This window comes from Solanum stenotomum, chromosome 5 (genome assembly GCF_019186545.1).
Source record: "Solanum stenotomum isolate F172 chromosome 5, ASM1918654v1, whole genome shotgun sequence".
NCBI lineage: Eukaryota > Viridiplantae > Streptophyta > Magnoliopsida > Solanales > Solanaceae > Solanum > Solanum stenotomum.
Genome location: NC_064286.1, coordinates 21,914,277 through 21,938,761, shown reverse-complemented (window position 1 = coordinate 21,938,761; position 24,485 = coordinate 21,914,277). Strand labels below are relative to the sequence as shown.

General features: G+C 35.1%; 3 protein-coding genes across 3 annotated transcripts in view; all 3 read left to right on the top strand.

The window, feature by feature from the left end:
• LOC125865077 (ferredoxin-1, chloroplastic) overlaps positions 1-24,485 on the top strand; it is a 791,835-nt gene that overhangs the window by 551,855 nt on the left and 215,495 nt on the right. The gene's annotated exons all lie outside the window — the stretch shown is intronic.
• Positions 9,657-10,934, top strand: LOC125863774 (uncharacterized). The gene is made up of 2 exons (XM_049543782.1): positions 9,657-9,793; positions 10,721-10,934. The coding sequence occupies exons 1-2, from the start codon at positions 9,657-9,659 to the stop codon at positions 10,932-10,934; spliced, it is 351 nt and encodes a 116-aa protein (XP_049399739.1).
• LOC125863773 (uncharacterized) lies at positions 20,130-21,784 on the top strand. The gene is made up of 2 exons (XM_049543781.1): positions 20,130-20,292; positions 21,264-21,784. Exons 1-2 carry the CDS (start codon positions 20,130-20,132, stop codon positions 21,782-21,784), a joined length of 684 nt encoding a protein of 227 aa, XP_049399738.1.

The window sequence follows — 24,485 nt, the reverse complement described above, 5'->3', positions numbered from 1 at the left end:
GCATAAGTGTCCTCTTCATAGTAACACTCCTCAACTGGTGGTGGAGTTCTAGTTAAGTAATTTACAGCATTTACCTTTTCTGCTCCTCCACTCACATGCTTCAATACCAACCCCAACTCTGTCCTCATCTGAGCCATCTCCTCACGAATATCATCTGCAGAGTTAACAGTAGCATTATGAACAGCAAATGTGTTTCTCCCAGTATCTGACCTTCTAGTGCTCCACGCTTTATTGTTGCGAGAGATCCTCTCCAATTTTTCAGCAATCTGTGCGTATGTACAATCACCATATGAACCTCCAGCAATAGTGTCAAGTACTGCTTTATTGTTATCATCCTGTCCTCGATAGAAATATTCCTTCAGTGACTCATCATCAATACGGTGATTTGGGACACTTCTTACGAAAGCAGTGAATCTGTCCCACGAGCTACTCACAGACTCTCCAGGTAATGCCACAAAATTGTTGACCCGATCTTTGTGATTGAGCTTCTTAGATACTGGATAGTACTTTGCTTTAAATACCTCTGCTAGTTGGTCCCATGTGAAAATTGAGTTATAAGGAAGCTCAGTGAACCATACTGCAGCATCGCCTGTCAGTGACAGAGGGAACACTCGTAACCCAATGACGTTCATATCCAAGTCTGGTCTGCCTACACAACTTTTGCAAACCACCCTGAGCTTGGCTAAGTGAGCATGTGGATCCTCCGATGGCGATCCTGAAAATAAGCCTCTTGCTGTAAGCATCTGCATCAAACTACTAGTCACCACAAATGTGTGCCCTGGAGGTAGAGGAGGTAGGACGATGGGTCCATCGGAATCTGCTATGTCGACGTTGCCCCGATAGTTGTCATGGTGTTGTGGGCCTGGTGGACCATGCACTCTCATTGCATCTCCCAATTGATTTTCAGCTAGACCCCGGTTTTCCCCACCAACTACTCTTGGCTGCTGTAACTCAACTGCTTCATCTAGATTTCCTCCGATAGGATGAACTGGAAGTCCTTGATTGTTCATTCTTCGCAAAGTTCTGTTCAACTCTGGATCGTACGGAGTAAGTGGTTCGCCTTGGCTCCGTGTACTTGGCATACACTAGAGTCTGAACCTGAGAGAGACAAAAACAAAGAAAAAAAAAAAAATTAGGAAATATTTGACTAACGTTCAATATTGTAGTTAAAACTAAATCTAAAAGCCAGTTTCCCCGGCAGCGGCGCCAAAATTTGATACGCTCAAATTACACCTCCTTTCAGAAGCATAAGCGATCGTTATCAAGTAAAGAACCCAACTTGTAGGTTGGGATCGATCCCACGAGGAAAATGGTTTAGACTTTACTTTTAACCGACAACTATATTCGATTAGTCAAATTATTTCCAGAAACAGGTAATAAAAAGGGGGGTTTGTGCTTGTGTAAAACAAATAGTAATAAGTAATATTGTAATCAATAATTAAACTCAACTTTGGTTGTTATCAAGATAAGAGAAATAACTAGGGTATACGTGTTCCCCATAATCTCATAACGCAGTAATCCTAGTAATAGCAATCCTTTTCTAGTGTATTACATGCAAAGTGATAAGTTAGGTATCTCTAAATCCTTGGTCCGGCATCTAGAGAATTTCACCCCGCACCTTGGTCCGGCTACGTGTGTATAATTTACTAACCCTTACCTTTACCTCATATTAGACATCATAATCGATGTTTGGCTTAGTTATTACTTCGCACCAATCGACACTAGCCTATTAGATAGTATCACACTAAATCTATGTTGATAATTCTTTTCTTGTTAATTACCTCCTTGGTCCGGCAAGTAGTAACAAGACGAGTTCTAACGTTGGCCACCGTTAAAAAGACTTCTAACCGAAAGAATTATCAATGCATGCAAAATACTAGTCAAGAATTGTTTATTTACTAGTCATACTTTGTTAATTGATCATGGTTCCCACAACCCTAGTTGTGGATTTAGTTACTCATATTGGCAAGAACACAATTCATAATTGTAGATGAAGAAATCATGAACTTACGTAAAGAGAATGATAAACCCAGAAAATTAACTTGAATTGCAAAGCCAAAATCTTCAAAACGAACTTGGGAAATCAATAATTGCTAGGGTTGCAAATTAATCTCCAAAGTTACAAAGCAAAAATAGAATAATAGTGTCTAACCCCTAAAAACGAGGTTTACATGTCCTATTTATAGAAAACAAATCCTAAATAAAAAAGGAAACAAATTAAGGAAAGTTTTGTTCAGGCACGTGTCTTTGATCCACGAGACTGACTTACGGACCGTCGATGGATCTACGGTCCGTAAGTCCCTTCCGTCACTCGAGACTTAGAAAATATTTCAGCATCCAACAATCAGCTTCTCTGAAGCAAACGACGGACCAACAACACGGACCGTAGATCGACTTACGGTCCGTCAATCCCTTCCGTAGCTCCATACTTAGAATCTTCAAAAATCAGGTACTGGAACCCTCGCAGTCTCACTCTACGGATCAACAGTACGGTCCGTAGATCAATCTACGGACCGTCAATGGGCACCGTGATTCCACACTTGGTCAGATTTCCCTGATTTGTCCTCAACACCATGCCTGCTGATCTACGGTCATCACCTACGGATCGTGAATGGATCTACGGTCCGTAGATGACCTCCGTGGATGCCTTTTTCTACATTTTCTTCAGCTGTCTCTAAACTTTCGCGCCTGAACACCTTTCCTGCAAAACATGATAAAACACATAAAAACCAATATAAAAAAGGCCCTAGACACACATAACTTGTAAGTGAAATATATTAGAAATACCGTAAACTCACGGTATATCAGCCAACCCATTTTATTCCAGTAAGAATAGATTATAATGCTGAACAATTGGCTAAAGTTTATGTGAAAGAGATACTGAGGTTGCATGGGGTGCCCCTCTCTATCATCTCAGACCGTGGTACCCAATTCACATCCAACTATTGGAGGAAATTGCATGATGAATTGGGCACACAACTCACTTTTAGTACAGGCTTCCATCCACTGACAGACGGACAATCGGAGAGGACTATTCAAGTATTAGAAGACATGTTGAGGGAAGACATGTTGAGGGCATGCATGATTGATTTTGGAGGACATTGGCATAAGTTCTTACCATTGTGTGAATTCTCTTATAATAATAGTTACCACTCCAGCATTGAGATGAGACCATTGAGGCAGTATATGGGTGGAGATGTAGATCACCCATAGGATAGTTTGAGTGTGGAGATGTAAAACCATTGGGGGTTGATTTAGTGAAGGATGTTCAAGATAAGGCGAGGGGTATTCAAGCTAAGCTTTTAGCAGCCCAAAGTAGACAAAAGAAGTATGCAGATCATAAGGTAAGAGACATGGAGTTTCAAACCAGTTAAAATGTTCTTTTTAAGGTATCACCCATGAAAGGGGTGATGAGATTCAGCAAGAAGGGTAAGCTAAATCTGCGATACATTGGTCCCTTTGAGGTTCTTGAATGTGTAGGACCGGTAGCGTATAGATTGGCTTTACCTCCTAATCTATCGGGTGTTCATCCGGTATTTCATGTGTCCATGTTAAAGAGATATCATGGTGACGGGTATTACATCATTAAGTGGGACTCAATTGTGGTTGACAAAGACCTCCAATACGAGGAGGAACCGATTGCAATTCTTGATCGTGATGTGCGCAAGTTGAGAACCAAGGAGATTAAGTCCGTAAAAGTTTAATGAAAGTATCGTCCAGTTCAGGAAGCTACTTGGGAAACCGAGAGGGACATCTGAGACAAGTATCCCCAATTGTTCGTCGATTTTGGTACTACTTCATTCTTTCCTTAGCCTATATTTCCTAAATTTTTTCACTCGGGGATGAGTGATGGGTAGATTGGTATCTATTGTAACTACCTGTTCCCATCGTTATAGAAATGCCAACGGGGAAAATTTGGGGCCAAATTTTTTTTTCGTAGTATTTGGATTTTCCCAACCTAGTCCAGATTTGGATAAAATTGTAGTCTTTAAGGTGTAGAGAAATTTGGTAACAATCAGTTGAATTATTTATGAATTTGACTACATGAGTAGTTAGATAACTTGTTAAGAAATCTGTACGACTTTACGAAATTGAATTCGGGTGAGTAGAACTACCAGAATCGACCTTAGCATGGAAGGTATTTTGTGAGCATCATGGGTTAGAGGTATGTTGTGAAGTTGGGATTTTGGAATTATTAAAATAACTCACTGTTTATGCAAGCCACCTTGGCGGGGGGTTTTTCCCGCTCTGGCGGGGCCGTTACAGTGGGATGAGAGCCGCTGTGGCGGGCTCGATGCGAGTTAAGGTCATTAATAAACCCCTAAATGACCTTTTTATGCACTTTTCAACTTTTAGAGCTAAAGAACAAACCCCAGGCGACTCCTACTCGTTTTCCACCACCCTTGAGGCTAAAGGTAAGCTTTTAACTCCCCGAATCCATTTTTCGATCCGTAGAACGTATTAGAATGGGTAATTAATGATGGGGGAGGGTTTTGATCTAGATTCTATGGTAGAAGCAACCCTGAATTGGATACTTGAGATCATGTGTATGATCTAGGGTTCATAGAATTGTTAGTTATTCGGGTAATTAGTGATTGTTTGTTGATTCCCGTGTTATATTGATTGTTTGTAGACCATGAACAAGCGAAACGAATCCGGAAATGGAAGAATCAAGTTTCTTAGGGTTTCAAGCTTGTTATGAGGTAGGTGATGGTTATGTGATGTATGCTTGTTCTTGCTTCATTATGATACTTGTATATGTATGAATGTTGCAATGTTGATCACACTTGTTGTAAATGACATAGATGAATGATGATTGCCATGAAATCATGAATTAAATGTATGTTCTTGAAGATATACTTGTGTTTGTGATTGTGGTGTGTTGAATGGATCGGTTGCCACGTTCTGACATAGCTAAATTGGATCGATTGTCGGACATAACTATGGGATCGATTGCCACGTTCTGGCATAATTATTGGATCGGGTACCGTGTTTCGGTATGCTAACTGTTTGAGTTTGGGTTCTATGAGAGAACCAATAACGTGACTTAATTGTGTATCTTGCGAAATGTGAAGTTGTTCGTAATGTTGATAATATTGTATATGTTCGATATATATGCATGTGATTATATTGCACTTAGTGGGATAGCTGCGTGATCCTACCAGTACACTGTGGTTGTGTACTGATACTACACTTGCTCTTATTTTTGTTGAGTTACATGGCATCTTTAAGCGGCTACTGACAGACCTCGCTTAGGAGATCAGTGATCGCTGTTCGAATTCAATGGTGAGCCAATTTTTTCGGGATGCCATGAGTTCTCTTTCGTCTATGCCTACCATTTCCGGACTTAGACATTTGTTCTAGTTAGTTGATTAGTTCAGTAGATTGGGGTTGCATCCCTTCTTGTTTAGACTTGTTGAACTGTAGATGTTTTGGTACATTGACTTTCAGGTTCTAGGTTATTTCTTCCGCATTGTTAGTTGTTAGATCTTTTATTGAAGTTTATGGGAACTGCAATTTTTAGCTATTATTTCTGCTTTCATATACTTAAATGCCTTGGTTTTTAGAATAGTTGCTTGGGTTGGGTTATAGTAGTGGTTCTCCCACCGGAGTGTTAGTGTGGGTGCCAATCACGACGGTCTGGGTCGTGACATTAAACAATTCATTAAGAAAAAGATGAAGAGACAAGCATTCAATGCTAGATAAAAAAAATTGACACTACAAAATTAATGAAAGAATTATGCATATTCACCCGATTAATAAGACTAAAAAGTAAGCAATATGAAAAGTTCACACAACTCCAAATCCTAAAAGGAATAAAATGTAGATGAAATATTTTTTTTTTCTTTCAATTAATGTAATCAAAATTACTGATAAGTAATTATATAAAGGGAATCTAATGGTCACTAAACTTTTAAGGGTACTTTTTTAATCCAACATTCAATTATGAGGCTTCCCTCTTCTAGTATCCATGTCAATCAATTTACTAAACATAAACAAATTAATTGATAACATTGAATTAATAGTCAATTAATCTACCCTAAAATTATACTTCCCCTGTTTAATGTGCAATCATAAAATATTGAACTTTACCTGTATAATGATGGTAGGTGATGGGTACAACTAAATATATAGGTAGTAGTAATATTTCTTTTGTAGACATAATTCTTGTTCTATGTTTACTTATGCAAGCAATTTTAGTTACATTATATGGCAAAAGCATTATTGTTATCATATATATGATATTATTGATAAAATAAGTAAGTTTTATTGATCACGTTTGAATTTAACCCCAAACATATGCATACTTGTACCTTAGAATTTCTCATTCCAATTATATAGATATTAGTTTTATGAACCAAAAATCATTAATAGCGTTTAGGTAACAATTTTACGTATCGATCAATTCATTCCACTTAAAATACAAATAATTAAATTTAGAAGCAGCAACAACGTTCACCTGCTCATATTAAAAAATTCAATGCGACACCTTGAATATCCTTTAGAAATTTCATCATACTTCTCAGTATCACCGTGTATAATGCAATTTCTGCTGATTATATGGAGATTGACATTGGTTGAAAAATGAGAGAAATGAAAATGTTAGTCAGTCACACATATGATCACAGGCCTACAGCTCGCACAGTTAACAAGTAGGGAAAATTACATGGAAAGACCATCCTTAAGACTTAACTACATAAATAATAGTACTTTTCAGCATTACAAATATGAAAGTTTTTTTTTTTTTTACATATATAGCAGTTTAAAGAAGTTGAAAATAAGTTGAAAAGATAANTAAAATTAAAAAGAGTACGGTTGGTTCCCACTATTGGATAGTTATCAAAGTTTGCATCTCTTCCGATAGAAACTTACTTTATTGTTTTTTCACATACTTCAGGTAGGAATAGTATTCAATTTGTGAGTTTCATTCAATTATTTTTGTACGCTGTTTTCGGTAACCTTCATCTTTGGTAGTAATTGGTGTACATTGTTTCTTTCTGTACACATTTTTTTGAAAATGACAAAGGAAGATTCATCATCTGAAATGGAATTACACAATGAATATTTTGAGATGGTAACACCAGTTGGTGAGCCTAACTTTCGTTTGTTGTCTCCAACACATGTGTCTCATTCAAACTGTTGTAACGTCCAAAGTGTTAGTATTTTGCCATTACCGACAATTGATCATAGTGTTGTTGATCGATGAAATGAGGAGAGGTCAAAAGAGTACTTGAGAAGGAGAAAGTTAGAGGAGATCAAAAAAGGAAAATCTATCGCATTTGATCATTAAGATCAAGATCGGGGTGGCAACGTCAAAAGGAAAATTTTTATTGAAGTTGCATCACAAAAATCTAAATTGAAGGTATTGCAATCATGAGACTTAGGCGTAGAAAAGTATTTTGTAGTTTTATTTTTTTTAAATTAAATTTTGAGGCTTGTTTAGTAATATTCACCAACAAGTGTATGTTCCTTTAATATGGGTGAATTGTCTTTATGCACAAATTATCCTTGTACGTGCATATGTTCCATAAGAGCATACTAATTGCAGCCATGTAACTTTTATACGATTGTCACTATTAGTTTTAAAGTTTTCAACTTTGTATTGTGTAGAATTGGGAATTTTATTTTGAAGTTGGTAAACATAAAAAATCTAAGCTTGGTGCTCCTAATCTAGATTTCGTGTAATCATTTGATGAGAAGTTGACGAAGAGTCAATTACAAATATTTAGTGACACATGTTTTGGAATCTCAAATTGCCTCCAGTGATTATTCAAACACAATTGATACATTCCTTATTGATGATGGAGGTCGTTCAAGAAAAAACTGATGAAATTTGGCTACTAGTGAATGGTTCATTGATACATTTTGGGTTGGGTGAATTTGCCATTATGGCAGGACTAAAATGTAATGGAGTGACGCATGAAAATTGTATTTCACGGAAAAAAATGACTTGATCGATCGTGTTTTGTTGGCATTAAAAAGATTAGTGTTCAAATAGTAGCTGATTTTTTTTGAAGGTAAACGTTGGACAACTGATCAGGACGCTGTCAAAATTTCGATTCTTCATTTTATCAAACACCTTTTTATTGTGTGACCTCCCTGAAAATAAAGTACCTAATTGGCATTTTGAAGTGGTAGAGTCTGGTGAGTATGAAACTTATCTGTGGGGGAAAATTAGTATTTCATGTGACTTTTGCATCTTTGAAAAAAGTTTTAAGAGGAAAGATTGGAAAGAAATTTAGTAAATTATTTGGATTTCCTCTGGAATTTCAAGATTGGTTTTATGAATTTTGTGCACAATCAAATGAACAGTTTGCTATTATGATTGAAAAAAGGATTCCACGAATTCTAAGTTGGAAAGTGTTAACTAGCCCAAATTCAATCAAGGTTTCAGAGATGCTCTTTGCCACAAAGGTGATTTTTTTTATACTTCATGAACTACAATTATGAATAATTATATGTTTAATTTATATTGTTGTTAAATTACAATGTAGTTGAAAGTGAGGATTATTTCAGCAACACCATTTGAGAAGTCTACGATGAATTTGAATGATTTATTTGAGGACGTTGTGGTGAACGATGAATCAAATGGAGTCGAAGTTGCAAGTCTATTAGTTGATGACGACTTTACTACAACACCTCCTGTCTCAAGCAAAAACAAAAAACAAACCTGAATTTGATTGATGAGATAAGATGCATATCTGATGGGCAGAAGGAGTTAAGGGAAGACTTTCAAGTAGTATGTTAATTATCCCTTTTTTAATTATTAATATACTATATTCGTGAGAAGTGCTTTGATTATGTTATTTGCTGATCAGGTAAAACAAGAAATTCATAGTTTCAAGAAGCTCATGACAGAATCTGATTCAAAAACTTCCAACACAATTGAAGCGTTAAGCAATAAAGTTGATAGAAATAATGATTATGAGGTATTCAATTAGTATCTAGTTTTTTTTAGATCAAAATATATTTGTGTCTATGTGTATCTTATTTCTTACTTATGTATCTTTATTTAATATAAGTATGAAGAATTTAGAGGCATAGGCGTGAATGTTGATTTTGACGACGACTATTATAAAAATAATAGCAATTGTGACCAACATGTTACTCTCCACTTAGACAATATTCAAACCATCAATGAAGATTCCAACAATGAAGACTATATTGGTATGTTAAATCTTATTCCAAGTATTAGTAATGTTATTAATAGTAGCTTATTCCAGGTATATGAGCTGTACTTTTATTTGAATGTGATGGTTCTTTATACCAATAAGATATATGTACTAGGTATAATATATAAGTAAAAATATATCTATAATTTTATTTTTTTTCATTTTAATAGTGTATCCTTTATATATGATCTTATAATAAGCAATTACTAACCATATTGTAAATTATACGAGTATTATTTGTTATACATTTCAGTTGGCGAAGTTGAAACGATGGAGTTAGCTCCAAAAGTCTTATCATTAAATTATATTGATGTCCCAAAGTCTCAGATTCATCCATTTACATGTCGAGTGGCACGCAAACATATTGATAAGTCTTGTTATCCAGAGGTAGAAAACATTATGACATCACATCTCACACGAAATAGGTGTTTTGACCCATTACACCAATCTCCATATCTGAATAGTTATGGATTAGGTGACAATATGAATGGAGGAGCCTCTTCCAAGAGTATTGTAGTTTGGGTTCATCCTTTTGGAAGTTTTACTATGGATGATGATTGTTTTAAGGAGATGGGTGAATTGAGAGAATGGATGAATGAAGGCCGCATACCACGCAACAAGTTAGTATTCCATTATATTTATAGGTGTTTGTGTTGTTAAATACGATAACGTGTTTTACTATACAATCTTATAATTATAGGAAGTATCCTTACATTAAAAAGGACAATATTCTCAATCCTCCGTTTGAATTTGGAAAGACGGCAGTCAACAAGAAAGATTGGTTCCACAAGTTTGCATTTGGTGGTCAATCTTTGAAAAGTTTGGTATGTAAATATGAAATAATTTTGTATAATTAATTTTGAAAAAATATGCCTTTATGTGATTGATTATTTAGTTATGAACTATATAGTGATATTTGGAATTTCATGATAACATTTGGATGTTATCCTCTATTATATAAGAAAGAAAGGAATGTATGATGATATTCCAGTGAAGTTCACTACAACTGATTATCTATTTGATCTCAAGATACAATCTCTTTATAAGAAATTCGTTGAAAATAATGGAGGTAGTGATGTGGTGAAGCCGGAACATGACATAGCCAAGTACATACTTGGTGAATTTGTGCTTTCTAATATGCCGTGGCATACTGTTGATCACATATTGTTTCCTCTTGGTGTTGATGAAAAATGGGTGATGACAAGATTATCTTTTAAAGATAGATTGATATATGTGTATGATTCGATGAGTGATGCTGCTTTCAGAGCCAATACTCATCGTTCTGTTGATGCGTATAGATTTAGTATTCCACTCTTCCTCTTGATTTTGTATTTTTTTTTTTTGGGAAAAGGAATGATATTCAATTAAACAATGGACCATATAAGAATAGGGTATTGGTTGATCCTTTCAATGTTATGATGATTAAAGATTTGCCGTCACAAGAAGCTGCGTAAGTGCCTTTTATTTCTAAAATTACTAAAATACAGATGGATAAGCTCTTTTAAATTTTTAACCTTTGATGTTATTTGTTTTTTCTTTTATTACAGGGATCGTGACATTTATGTTGCACTGTTTGCGGAAAGATTCATATGTGGTAGTAATGTGGTTGACAATCAATGTGATGTCAATACACATCGCATCAAGTTTGGCTCGTTGTTGTGGAAGTATGGCAAGATGAAACTAGAGAAACATATTACTAGTGAATCTGAATCGTCGGGACTAATGAAAATAATGGATCGTGTAAAGCGTTATAATAATTAGCTTATGTATTTATGAAATTTAGAGGAATAGGAATTTAAGATTCGTCCATTGTGTGTGTTTGAGTCACTGATCTTTCCTAGTTAAGTTGGTATTATGAATTAAGTTTTGAACTAGTACATTTCTTTGTTCAATTTAACTAAGTGATGAACTTATATATATATCTTTTGTCTTATTTTTATGAAGAGTTCTTTTTATTCTAATTTGATATTAAGAGTTTTTTCCATACCTTAAAGCCATGTCGTAACTGCTAGATAGATCTAACAATCATTGACCCAAACTACTTAATTTGGTAAAGGAGTTCAAACCTCCAGTAAACTTATCTTCTCTGTGCTTATATAATTCTAGTTCCTCTGTTTGTGTCACCGGTCTTAAACATATGGAATAAGCTACCTTGATTTTTGTCGCTGTTAAGATTTGAACGGTAGTTTCCAAGGATTGCAACAATGCCCTTTGGCTCGGATAAGAGAGTGAGTTGTGTTAGCAACAAAATTTGGTGTTGTTTTAGCATCAGATGATAAGAGAGCATAGAGGAAACAGAGAAGTGCACGATGATCCAGCCTATGTAAGGGCAGTGTGTGAGGCTAGCTTAAAGCCACTTGATGTTGATTGTATATACTTGTACTATCGAGATGTCTTTTCACTCTTAAAGTTTAATTTGATTCGCAAATTCTTCAAATAGCATAATGCAGTAGCTAACGTCATCCTATATACTTAGTATAAGTTATTCAGTAAAATAACAATAAAATTTATAATTATACCAGATTGTGTTTGCAGTATACTTAATATAGCCTTCACTCTATAGTTTGCAAAACTCTGATCACCCTCATTTGAATTTACATGAGCATATTATCAATTCCTCGCATGGTCATATTATAGACAAACAGAAAGCAGGAGCACTCTAATCATTGCAGGACCCATTTGTTTCAGGGCTTTCAAGATTAACTTCAAATCCTCGATCTGCTATTATAAAGTCTGTATTGGAAGTTCTGTTCAACATCTTGTCTGTACCCATCTCTAATAGAAGATTTACATGATGTATCAAAACGTTACGTAATGTATTCAAAATCGAGATGCATGTATCGAGACGATAGATGCTTGTGTCACTTTCAGAACTGGGAATTCCTTAGGACCAGAAGGCCTAAGTGTTTAAATTGGTACTTTGGGTGGTAGGATAATATCCACTTAGACATCTGGAGGAATTTTCAATTATACTTACGTCAGAAATAAGATATATTGGAACTTCATATGTGTTTTGTAGGTTATATTTCTTGCAGTATACAGAGCAATATTCATATTCACTCATGTGGTATTTTCTCACAATAGCCAAATCATGCCATTTCTTTTCCCCTCCACACCTTCACATAGTTCAAATCAACACCATATTGATTTCTAATGGCACGTTGTATATAGGCTGGAGTATATATTGTCTTGTATGAGTATGTGGAATCATAAAATTACACTTTCATAGCCCTTTGTACTAAATTGTTATTCCCCAATTTGCCAAAACTAGCAAGGTAGCAGGCAATTGTAAAGCACTTTCAATTTGCTAAAACTAGCAAAGTAGCAGGCAATTAAAGAGGTGTCATCAATTTTTTTAAAAATGTATGCTAGCAACTCTTATTCATATAACCGTCAACAAGAGCTTTGTCGTCAACATTTCATGATAGCAATTTCGTATAATCAGGAAGTGAATAGTCTTATCCAAATGACATCTAATAGATATACATGATATAGGTTTTAACAGATAACAAATGTTACACAAAACGAAAAAAAATAATCCAAACATGAGATTCAACACATTAACTATAAAAAACAGAGTAAAGTAAACATAAAAACTATAGTCAACTATGTTTTAGAAGAAGAAGCCAAATATAAAATTTCAGAACTAAACTTGGAAAGCTAAGTTGCTTGTGGAATATTTCGGCATGTTTGCCTATTGTGATCTTGTTGTCCACACAACCTGCATGAAATTCTTGATTTCTTTGGCCTTAATTCACCACAATTTTTGTGTCATATCTTTTGTGGCCTGCCAGGTTTGATTTTTCCTTTGGGTGGTAGCACAATATCCGCTATGACATCTGGAGGAATTTCCCATATACTCTCATCAGGAATAGGATACACTAGAACTTCATAGGTGTTCAGTAAGTTATTTTTCTTGTAGTATATGGAGCAATATTAATATTCATTCATGTAGTATTTCTCACAATAGCCAAGGCATGCTTACATGACATAACATCCATTTGAAATCGCCTACACGTGCATATCCTTTCACGCATATTGATCATCTTCATCAAGTAATCCAACAAATCATATATAGGAAGATCTCTGACCTCCTTATCGGCTGCATTCACAGATTCTGCAATATTTGAAGTCATCACCATGAATCTATTGACGTTGGAGTGTGCTATCGACCATATGTGATAGCCTATATCGAATAAGTACTCTTTCACCCTCTTGTCAATTCTATAAGTCTCAGCCATGTATTGATCAAATTCTTCTGTTGTGTATGCGTTAGCCATTGCAAAAAAATATTTTTCTCAGGAGATAATGGTGTTTCCTAAAATATTTCTTTACATTTCCCCAAAGGTGGTATAAGCATACACAATGAGGCACCCCTGGATACACAACGGAAGTGGCGTTCAGAATGCTTTCATGCCTATCAGGATACGATACTCATACCTTCTCTTGTTCTATAGGTCTCTCGGATCCTTTCTAGAAACCATTTCCATGATGCACCATTCTCTGAATCGACTACATCAAAAGCCAATGGGAGTATTTTACCTAATTCAGCGACAAAATACATATATAATGTATTAGACAACAAAATCATGTTTAACTATTTCATAATTTATATTTGGATAATGAGACATTATATATAATAATTTTGACAGTAGACTATATATATCGCGATTAAGATAGCATTTCAGGGAAAAATTAACTTAACTCATTGATTAACTAATAGATATTCAATTGTAACTAACCTGCTGCATGTTCTGTGTAAGCTGTCAAAATTGTACCCCATCTATGCTTCTTTTAAGAAGCTACCATCAACAACAACAACAACGAGCATGCAATATTCCCATCCTTTAATTGAGGAATAAAGAACAACATATGCATATAAAAAACGTCCATCCTCTACTTTTTCTAATCTTGTAACAGACCCAGGATTTGTATGCTTCACCATGTACAAGTAACTAGGAAACTTTCTGTACGAATCTCTAGGTTTGCCTCTTAATATCTCCAGTGCCTTTTCTTTTGCCCTCCATGCCTTCATGTAGTTCAAATCAACACCATATTGCTTTCTAATGTCACATTATATATCCGCTGGAGTATATATTGTCTTAGGATCATCGACATTGCTCGTTATCAAGCCTCCAACAAACTTCGAAGTAGCATGCCGCTGTGAAAAAAACCTTGATTCATTTCCACATGTGAGAACATTGAAAAATTTTCTTACCTTAAATATACTTTAATTATTAAGGCTGGAAGACTTAAAATACCATGAGCACTGATCATCAACACATACAAGATAATACCTGCAAAATTGAATGGTATCATATCGTAATTGTAACATATTACGACTAAGACATAAGGAAGATGCTTGAGTAGATTATAAATGTTTTAACTTGAGAAGTTCTACGTGCAAGTTATTTTCAGTACTATATGGTGTCACCTATAAAGGATGAGTTTCTCCAACTCAAACTTCTCTATGTATTATGCTGGTATAACAAGTTATTAGATATATGAAAAGGAAACTAAAATTGAGTTTGGTAAAATTGAAAATAACATGTTAGTTCCAATGAAAGTATGCCTTTATGGTTTTGTTAACATTAAACTACTATAAAGAAATTTTAGTTTGCAACGGGAGACAATACATTGGTGTTTTTCATTACATCACATACTTGTACTGTCACGCCTCGAGCCTACACCCTGGACATGGCCGACACTCGAAGACCATTGCTGGCCCCTAAGAGAACCCTTGGCCTGGCTTTCTTAACTCAGCGGAAACTTAACTCGACAATATAACTCAATGCAATGAAAGGTTATAAAATAACCAACTGATAAAAATCTGGCCAAAAAGCCAACTCGAGTCCCAAAATAGAATATTTACATATATACATAGATGAGAGACTCAAAACCAACTGACTGACTGTCTATGAAGCCTTTATATCACTGAGATGGATGTTGGGACAGACCCCGCAACATCCTAATAAAACAAAACTAAGAGAACAACATAATCGAGTCCTCCGAAACACAAAGAGGCTAACCACTGACTCTGGAGTGCTCAGCTGGATCAACGGCGTGCTGAATGCTAACCCTGGGTACCTGTGTCTGCATCGTCATAAGATGCAGGCTAACTGGCATCAGTACATTGAATGTACAAGTATGCGAGCTGGAAAGCTAAACCACAGCTTAAGCTTGAAAGGAGTACAAATGAACTCTTACCTTGGCTCTGTTCAAATCATGAATAACTGAACTTAATATATAAAGCAATACGACACATGCAATATATAAAGCTTGTAAAACAGTGTAAACTACTTAGCTTGTTAAAGATAAAACAATAACAACTCAACTTTACTTATATAAAAGTAATATAACTTTAGTGGGAGATTCTTTAACCGACAATCACCACTATGAGCCCTAGTGGTGATACAACGTTTTACCTCACGTTGCCCAAGGACCATCCTATACCTTGCTGTGATATAGGAAGCTAACTTTACTAAGTGGATCCACTAGCTTAACTTTACGTGATCATCTAAAAAATATGACCTGTTAAATCCCATGTTGGCGCATGGTTCTTATGGAGAGTTTAGTTAATATGAACTCGTGTCCCCAATTCGGTGCTCAAGACTACTCCCAAAAATACTTAGCTCATAAGTGTTTTAAACACATTTTTCTTTATTTGAGATAATTACTCAAAACATTACCCGAAGGCTCACTTGGAATCGATGTTCCTTTTTCTTGAAAACTAGCCCAAAGGCTCTTTTGGAATCATAGTTCCTTTTCTTACACAAATGTAAAAACATTTAGAAACTTCTTTGGGAATACATAGTTCCCTAATACTTTTGAGAAATGAACTCAACTTTAAACTCTTTACTCAACTTGAAACTCTTGACTCTTTACTCTTTACTTGACTTGAAACTTGAGCCTTAAAATGAAGTTAAAACATTCAATAAAGACTCTTGAATAACTTTAAAAACTTGCTTGACTTGCTTCTTAACTTCCAAGCTTAACTCTTAACTTCACTTGACTTGGAAACTAACTCTCCTTGAATTGGATTAATGGATTCAAGGTGTTTGATCACATGATAGGGATGAGTTCTTGACGTTTAGACATACCTTGGAGTGTCAAAAACAACTATAAAACATAGGTACATTACCAAGGAACATGTATGAGAAAGTGGGGAAGGAATGGGAAAACTTGGCGCTCTTGGCGCTCTGAGAGGCGTGGAGCGCCAGACCAAAACCTTCAGAGGGGGCCTGCTGGCGCACTTATGGGCACGCCACCCCAAGGGGGAAATTTTAGAGCCCCTCTTGGGGCACGCTGACAGGCGCGACGCCCCACCCTTTTTCCCCGAAAACCAACTTTTCTCCTTAGTTTTCTCCAACTCTAAACCTTCAACAGTTCAAAGTTTCCAGCCCCAAACAGTTAAAATCATAAACCTCTCAACATACAATAGATTCAACTCAGAAACACCACCCGAACCATACACCAAACCAACAAGAACTTCAACACAACACAACTACAACTTCAACAAACATATTCAATCTTTTCTCAAAATTAAACGAGCTTGGCGTGTGGGGAAAGAACCAACCCAACACTATGAACTCACATACCTTAATAGGGATCACCCCCGAAGAAAACCACGATGATCTTTACGAAGTTTGCTTCTTCTTCTCCTTTCTCTCCTTTTCTCTCAAGAACCCTAACTCTTACTCTTTTAAAAAGGGAAAAACTGATCCAAAATCAGTCTTACACCTTAATATATATCCAAAGACAAGGCTAGGGAAAAGACCAAAATACCCTTACAAATTTCCGGACTGACTTCCCTTACCAACAGCCCAACTTCAAAAGGGCATAACTCACTCATACGAACTCGAAAACGAGCAAACTCAGGGGCGTTGGAAAGATCATTCCACAGACTTTGCAAACCTGACTGGAACTACACTTAACTCATCCTGAGCTAGGAGTTATGACTGTTCAAAGTTGGCCAAAAACTCACTTTTTCCCATACTTAACCAAATTTTCCAGATTTTTAATTCTTTCCAAAAAGACTATTTCCAAGTTTTAAGCTTCTTCCTAGTCACCAACTTGCAAGATGTTACATGTACCTAACCAAATGTTAATTACATTTTATAGTAGGCGAGGAAAGTTAAATACAGAACAAATACCTTATCAAACACATTAATGCAAGCACATATTATGAATAAGACACAAGGAATATGCTTGAAGGTAAAAGCTGGACAAATCGATCAATACACTGTCAACATTTCGATACCATATTAAATTGATATAGTCTTAATATATATATAATACTTGGTATATAGAATATCTCTTATCTAGGATTTGGACGATCTTGTGTTTTATCAGTACATATTAGATTGCTAGTTGTACTGATGTGCATTGGTTATCTTTATACAGAGTATTTGAAACATAGCGAAAGAAGATTTTTCATCTGAATTGAAAGTTTCTTATACCAAGTGTTATATACTCGAATATACTTTATACCAAGTATAATATACTATAAGTTTAAGATACCAAAAATTATATACTAAATGTTTAAGATATCAAGTACTCAATACTAAAAGGTTAAGCTACCAAGTATTATATACTAAAATTTTAAGTATGGTGACAACAAACACAATAACAAGTAATAATAAGAATTTGACACCAACTTATAAAAACAAACGCTGTACTTTGAACTGAAAATGTTTAACATACCAAATATTATATACTAGAATATGCTTTATACCAAATATTATATACTAAATGTTTATATATACTAAAAAGTTTAAGCTACCAAATATTCTATACTAAAGTTTAAGTACTGTGACAACAAACACAATAACAAGTAATAATATGAATTTGACACCAACTTATAACAACAATTGTTACCATTAGTTGAAGTTCATATATTACCTTGTCGAACTTGAATGCTTAACTTTGAACTGAAAATTCTCCTTGATGGCAATGTGATTTATAACATCTTGGATCTCCTTTTTCATATACAACTGACCTTCTTTAATGTATTTATGAAATCTGTTGTCAATTATACCATCCTCGTCAATTTCTATTTCATCACGTGAGTAGTTTCCATGTATTGGCATAAGTGATTGAGTGAGTTCAACACGTTGTACCAATTGTATATCCTGGCTAGAATTTGAAGTTGAATTGTTAGGAATCGAATTTGACAAAATTTCGTCACAATTTGTATCCTTCAATGTTATACACAGAGGAAAATCAGTGAAGCAACTTTTTCTTTTCAAATCCAAGTACCATTTCAAACTCCTATCGTTGTATATCTTCATCGGAGTATAATTCTGCTTCACGGAATATTTAATTTCAATTGTATCCATAGAAGCATAAATACCAAGTATCTTCGTTATTCTATCAAGAATGGTATCCAAATTCGAACTCTCTTTTAATTTCAAGCCATCAACTATGAAATTGTTGAAATTGTACTGTGAAGAGTTGTACTATTTACTTAAAGGTGAAATGTGTATCTCGCAATTGTGCATGGACGTTGTGGGCGAGGAAAGATGATTGTTCGGATAGATTTCGTGTCTACAAGTATATCGACGAACATAGTTGTGGCGTTGAATATGCCAACAATAGCCATAGAAAAATTTCAATCAAAGTCGTTGCTTCGCTTTGTGTAAATATGTATCGTGATAGCTAGGGTCCAAATGTTAAAGAGATTCAAAGAGCTATTTTTAATTCTTTTAATTGTAGTCCAAGCTATTAGAAATGGTGGAAGGGTGGTGTGGTTGCCAAGGAAATGGTCTGAGGGACAGTGGAGAACGGATATTCATGCTTACCGACTTTTTCCTACATGTTTGAGACACTTAATGTTGGTTCTAGCTATTATATCATGGTAAAAAATGATAGTCATAGGTTCATGTATTATTTATTTGCCTTCGGTGTTTGCATTAAGGGATTTGCCCACATAAGAAAGGTAATTGCAGTTGATGGCACTCATTTACATGGTAAATACGAGGGCGTGTTGTTGCAAAAGATACGGAGAATCATGTTTATCCAATTGCCTTTTGTGTCGTGGACAAAAAGAATGATGCATCTTGGACATTCTTCTTTGAGAAGTTGAAGGAGATTGTGGTCGATGAACCAGATTTGTGTCTTATCTCCGATAGACACAAGAGTATCGCCAATGGTATTGTGAACGTTTACAATCATGCTCACCACGGATATTGTATGAGTCACCTTGGTGAAAATCTCCGCGTAAATCATCATTGTGGAAACTCCCTCTGTCTTTACTACAATGTGGCAAAGGCTTATTTGTTGGAGGAGTTTGACAATTATTTTGTAGAATTCAAGAACAAATGTCCCGTGGAAGCCGTCATCCTTGAGCATGATATTGATTTTGAGAGGTGGAGCATGGCACATTTTCCTGGCAATAGATATGATGTGATGACCACAAATATCGCCGAGTCACTCAATGTTATGCTGATAGACAAAAGGGAGTATCCTGTGGCATCTATATTTAATTCTATTGCTAAGAGGTTTGGAGAATTGTTTAAGGAGAGGCATGCATATATCCTCAAATCAATGAGTAATCAAATGGTGCCGGTTGCTGAAAAAATCCAAACGGAAACAATAGCATCTCGTTTTTGCTATTGTCGATTCCGATGAGTTTTCCAACCATAATATCCATTTCCAAGGTAAAATCATCATCATCTTCTACTCCATATTCATGTTTACTCCACTTTCTTTCAAAAACCAAGCTTCAAAATTAGTTTCCCGCCAGTTTAGAAATTTGAGAAATCTTCAATAATAATCACTTTATAACTCATTATAGATACATTTTAGTAGTTTAAAAGCATTATAGATCTATTTTGCCATTGTAGGAGTTGAAATTTGAACCACGATCTCATTCAGTCACATTTTTGTACGAATGTTGTACTTCATCGATCGTTAACGACTGATACTGTAATCTAGTATTAATCTTTGTATTCTATAATGACAGTAGAAGAATTTGTTGTTGATGGTGGTGATTATATGGGAGTATGGGAGGAAACTCCCAAAAGCTGGAATTGGAAATCTTTTAGTAAGACGGCAGTGCCCATTGTGTTGCGTTGCAATGGTTCATATGACGATATGATTGCAAGCGTAATTGAGGCCGGTGAGTTAAGTTGCGAGCCAAATGACTTGGTGATTAGCTATCAAATAAATGGGAGGGGAAAAATAAATCCCACATTCATAAAAATGATAGGCACGTGAGATTGTACATGTTAGATATTGGTATTGATGTCTCTAGGCCTACATTGAGGATAAACATCAATACGAGGCATCCAATTTAACCAACAAATTCATTTAACGGTGACAATGATTCGATTGGAAATGAAAGATTGGGTGATCATTCAAAGGAGAGCTTGGGTGATCATTCAAATGAGAGTTTGGGTGATCATTCAATGAATATACATGATGATCCAACTAACATGAAAAATCAGCCAATAGATGCGAAAGATCCCAAACCCGAATGTTGTGAAGAAATGCAGGGAGAATAGGAATTGGGATCACAATCCAACCATTCCTTCTCCGATGGAACTAATTTATGCATAAATCAAACTTTCAGTAACAAGAATGAGTTGCAATTGTTATTAGCTGAAGCGGCGGAAAAGAAGTCTTTTAATTTTGCTACTGTGAAGAGTTGTACTAAATACTTAAAGGTGAAATGTTTATCTCACAATTGTGCATAGATGTTGCGGGCGAGGAAATATGAGTGTTCAGATAGATTGTGTATCTACAAGTACATCGGCGAACATAATTTTGGCGTTGAACATTCCAACAGTAGCCATAGAAAAATTTCAATCAAAGTCATTGCTTCACTTTGTGTAAATATGTATCGTGATAGCTAGGGTCCAAATGTTAAAGAGATTCAAAGAGCTATTTTTAATTCTTTTAATTGTAGTCCAAGCTATTGGAAATGGTGGAAGGGTGGTGTGGTTGCCAAGGAAATTGTCTGAGGGACAGTGGAGAACAAATATTCATGCTTACCGGCTTTTTCCTACATGTTCGAGACACTTAATGTTGGTTTTAGCTATTGTATCATGGTAAACAAGGATAGTCATAGGTTCATGTATTATTTATTAGCCTTCGGTGCTTGCATTAAGGGATTTGCCCATATGAGAAAGGTAATTGCGGTTGATGGCACTCATTTACATGGTAAATACGATGGCGTGTTGTTGAGAGTTATTGCACAAGATACGGAGAATCATGTTTATCCAATTTCCTTTTGTGTTGTGGACAAAGAGAATGATACATCTTGGACATTCTTCTTTGAGATGTTGAAGGAGATTGTGGTCAATGAACCAGATTTGTGTCTTATCTCCGATAGACACAAGAGTATCGCCAACGGTATTGTGAACGTTTACAATCATGCTCACCACGGATATTGTATGAGGCACCTTGGTGAAAATCTCCGCGTAAATCATCATTGTGGAGACTCCCTCTATCTTTACTACAATGTGGCAAAGGCTTATTCGTTGGAGGAGTTTGACAATCATTTTGTAGAATTAAAGTACAAATGTCCCGTGGCATCCGTCGTCCTTGAGCATGATATTGCTTTTGAGAAGTGGAGCAAGGCACATTTCCTGTCAATAGATATGATATGATGACCACAAATATCGCCGAGTCACTCAATTCTATGTAGATAGACGAAAGGGAGTATCCCGTGGCTTCTATATTTAATTCGATTGCTAAGAGGTTTGGAGAATTATTTAAGGAGAGGCATGCATATATCCTAAAATCAATGGGTAATCAATGGTACCGGCTGCCGAAAATATCGCAAGAAAAAAAATGATCAAGGGCAACTCCTTGTATGTGGAGAATGTAAGTGGGGATGAGAATCAGTTTAACGTGCTCGGTGAAGGTCTTACAGCCAATGTGAACCTACTAGAAAAGTCATGTTAGTGTAGGGAGTATAAATTCATCAAGATACCTTGTTCTCACACGATGGCCGCTTTGTGATCGAAGCAAGACAATGATTATGGTATGAGCATCTATGAGTACTCTTCACCTTTGTATAAAGTTGAAGCGTACTTTCTTGCATACATGGATTCTATTAATGTTGTCCCTCTCGATTCGAAATGGTGTGTGCTATAAGAATTGCTTAATGTGAAGATTCTTTTGCCTCTTGTCGATACCAAGCTTGGATGATAAAGAAGAAAACGTGTCAAAGACGTCGGTGAGAATGTCAAGAGCAAGAGAAGGAACAAATGTTCAATTTGTAAGAGAACCGGACACAAGAGAACTACATGTGTGAACAACAACAAATCTTAAACAAGCTTGATTGAATTGGTTTTTGTAATCAAGCTACTGTTTTTGTTTGCTGCCAACATTTTGGTCAATTTAGTGTCAACTATTATCGTAATTAGTCATGATATAACATAGATCGATCAAAAGATCACATATATTTTGTATGCTTTCTATTAATGTTTATTATCGAATTAACCCGTTCTCTATTAAATTGTGTATTATTAATATATGAAAATTCATGGTATTCGTGATGCAATGATTTTAATGCATGAATTAGAATGATTAAAGAAGGAAGTGTTGTAAAAAAAATCATGATCAGAAGTTGTGTATTTTAATGCACGTGTATTATTATTATTATTATTATTATTATTATTATTATCATGAATGCTATTTTTAATGCACCAAATCAAACTATCCATCAGAAATAATCTAAGTATAACTAATCCAAAAATGACTAATACAAACATTATCTGAATATACACTCTACCAAACAATCCTTAAAGAATTATCAAAAAATCATATGTTACTATTCAAATTTGTATATGAAAATATGTACTGGTTGTCAAAATATATAGACCATTTATACAATCAATGCATCTATATGTGTGTGGTGTGTATGACCAATGAGATTTACACTCTAACATTATTAAGGTATATTCAGATTTATATCTATGTTAAAGCATTGTCGATACTACACCTACTAGAATATGACACTTATATATAGACCAAAATAAGTAGATTTTTTAAAAAAACAATTAATTAATATTAAGATATATTTTTGAAATTTATAAAATTAAATAAGTTTAAACAAGTCATATGATCATGTTAGAATCAACATAAATTGAGTGTGGTGATTAGAGATGTATGAGGAAGAGTTGTGGTTATACAATCAACATCCTTAGAACAATGTTTGAGAAAGCATAAGTATGTTGTGAGGATGATCAGATGTTGTTCTACCACACATTGTTGATTGCCACACCCAATTTATATAAACTCATACGTGATCACATGCTTATTCTAAGGATGTTGATTGTATAACAACACATAACAAGTGACATCCTTACAACATACTTATGCTTTCTCAAACATTGTTCTAAGGATGTTGATTGTATAACCTCAACTCTTCCTCATACATCTCAAATCACCACACCCAATTTATGTTGACTATAACATGATCACATGACTTGTTTAAACTTATTTAATTGGATAAATTTCAAAAATATAATTTATTATTAATTAATTGTTGTCTTTTTTAAATTCTACTAGTTTTGGTATATATATAAGTGTCATATTCTAGTAGGTGCAGTATCGACAATGCTTTAACATAGATATAAACCCAAATATACCTTACTGATGTCAGAGTGTAAATCTAATTAGTCATACACACACCATACACATATAGATGCATTGATTGTATAACGAGTTTATATATTTTGACAACCGGTACATATTTTCATATACAAATTTCATAACGGTAATAAAAGTTCAAATGCTACTTTTCAACGGTAACATTTGATTTATTTTTTTTATATAAAAGGAAGGTAATCCCTCATAAACAACTCAAATACCTTCATTTTTACAATGTCTCAAGCATCTCAAACATCCAATGCAAAAAAGTATTACAATTGTCATTGTGGTAATCTAGCTACGTTGCGGACGTCACACACCGATACATATCCAGGTCGATAATTCTTTAATTGTACAGTTGGCATATGATTTTTTTAGGTGGATTGAACATGAATCATCAACGAGTAGCCCATCGAATTTTCAAGGCGTTGCCAAATTTGAAATATTTAAAAAGCTACGAGAATCCGAAGAAAATAGGAAACTGCTAATGACTTTCTCAAAAGAAGCCGAAGAGTAGAGGAATCACTTGAAAGTGTTGCTAAAAGATGCTGAAATAGATAGAGATCAACTAAAAGAAAGGTTGATTTTGGCAGAAGAAAAAGAAAAATGCCTAAAAGCTATATTGTGTGGTTTATTTTTGGTGTTTGCTTTATGGAAATGTGTAACAAATGTGTAACAGAAATGCAGTGCTAAATAAACAAAGTATTTCTC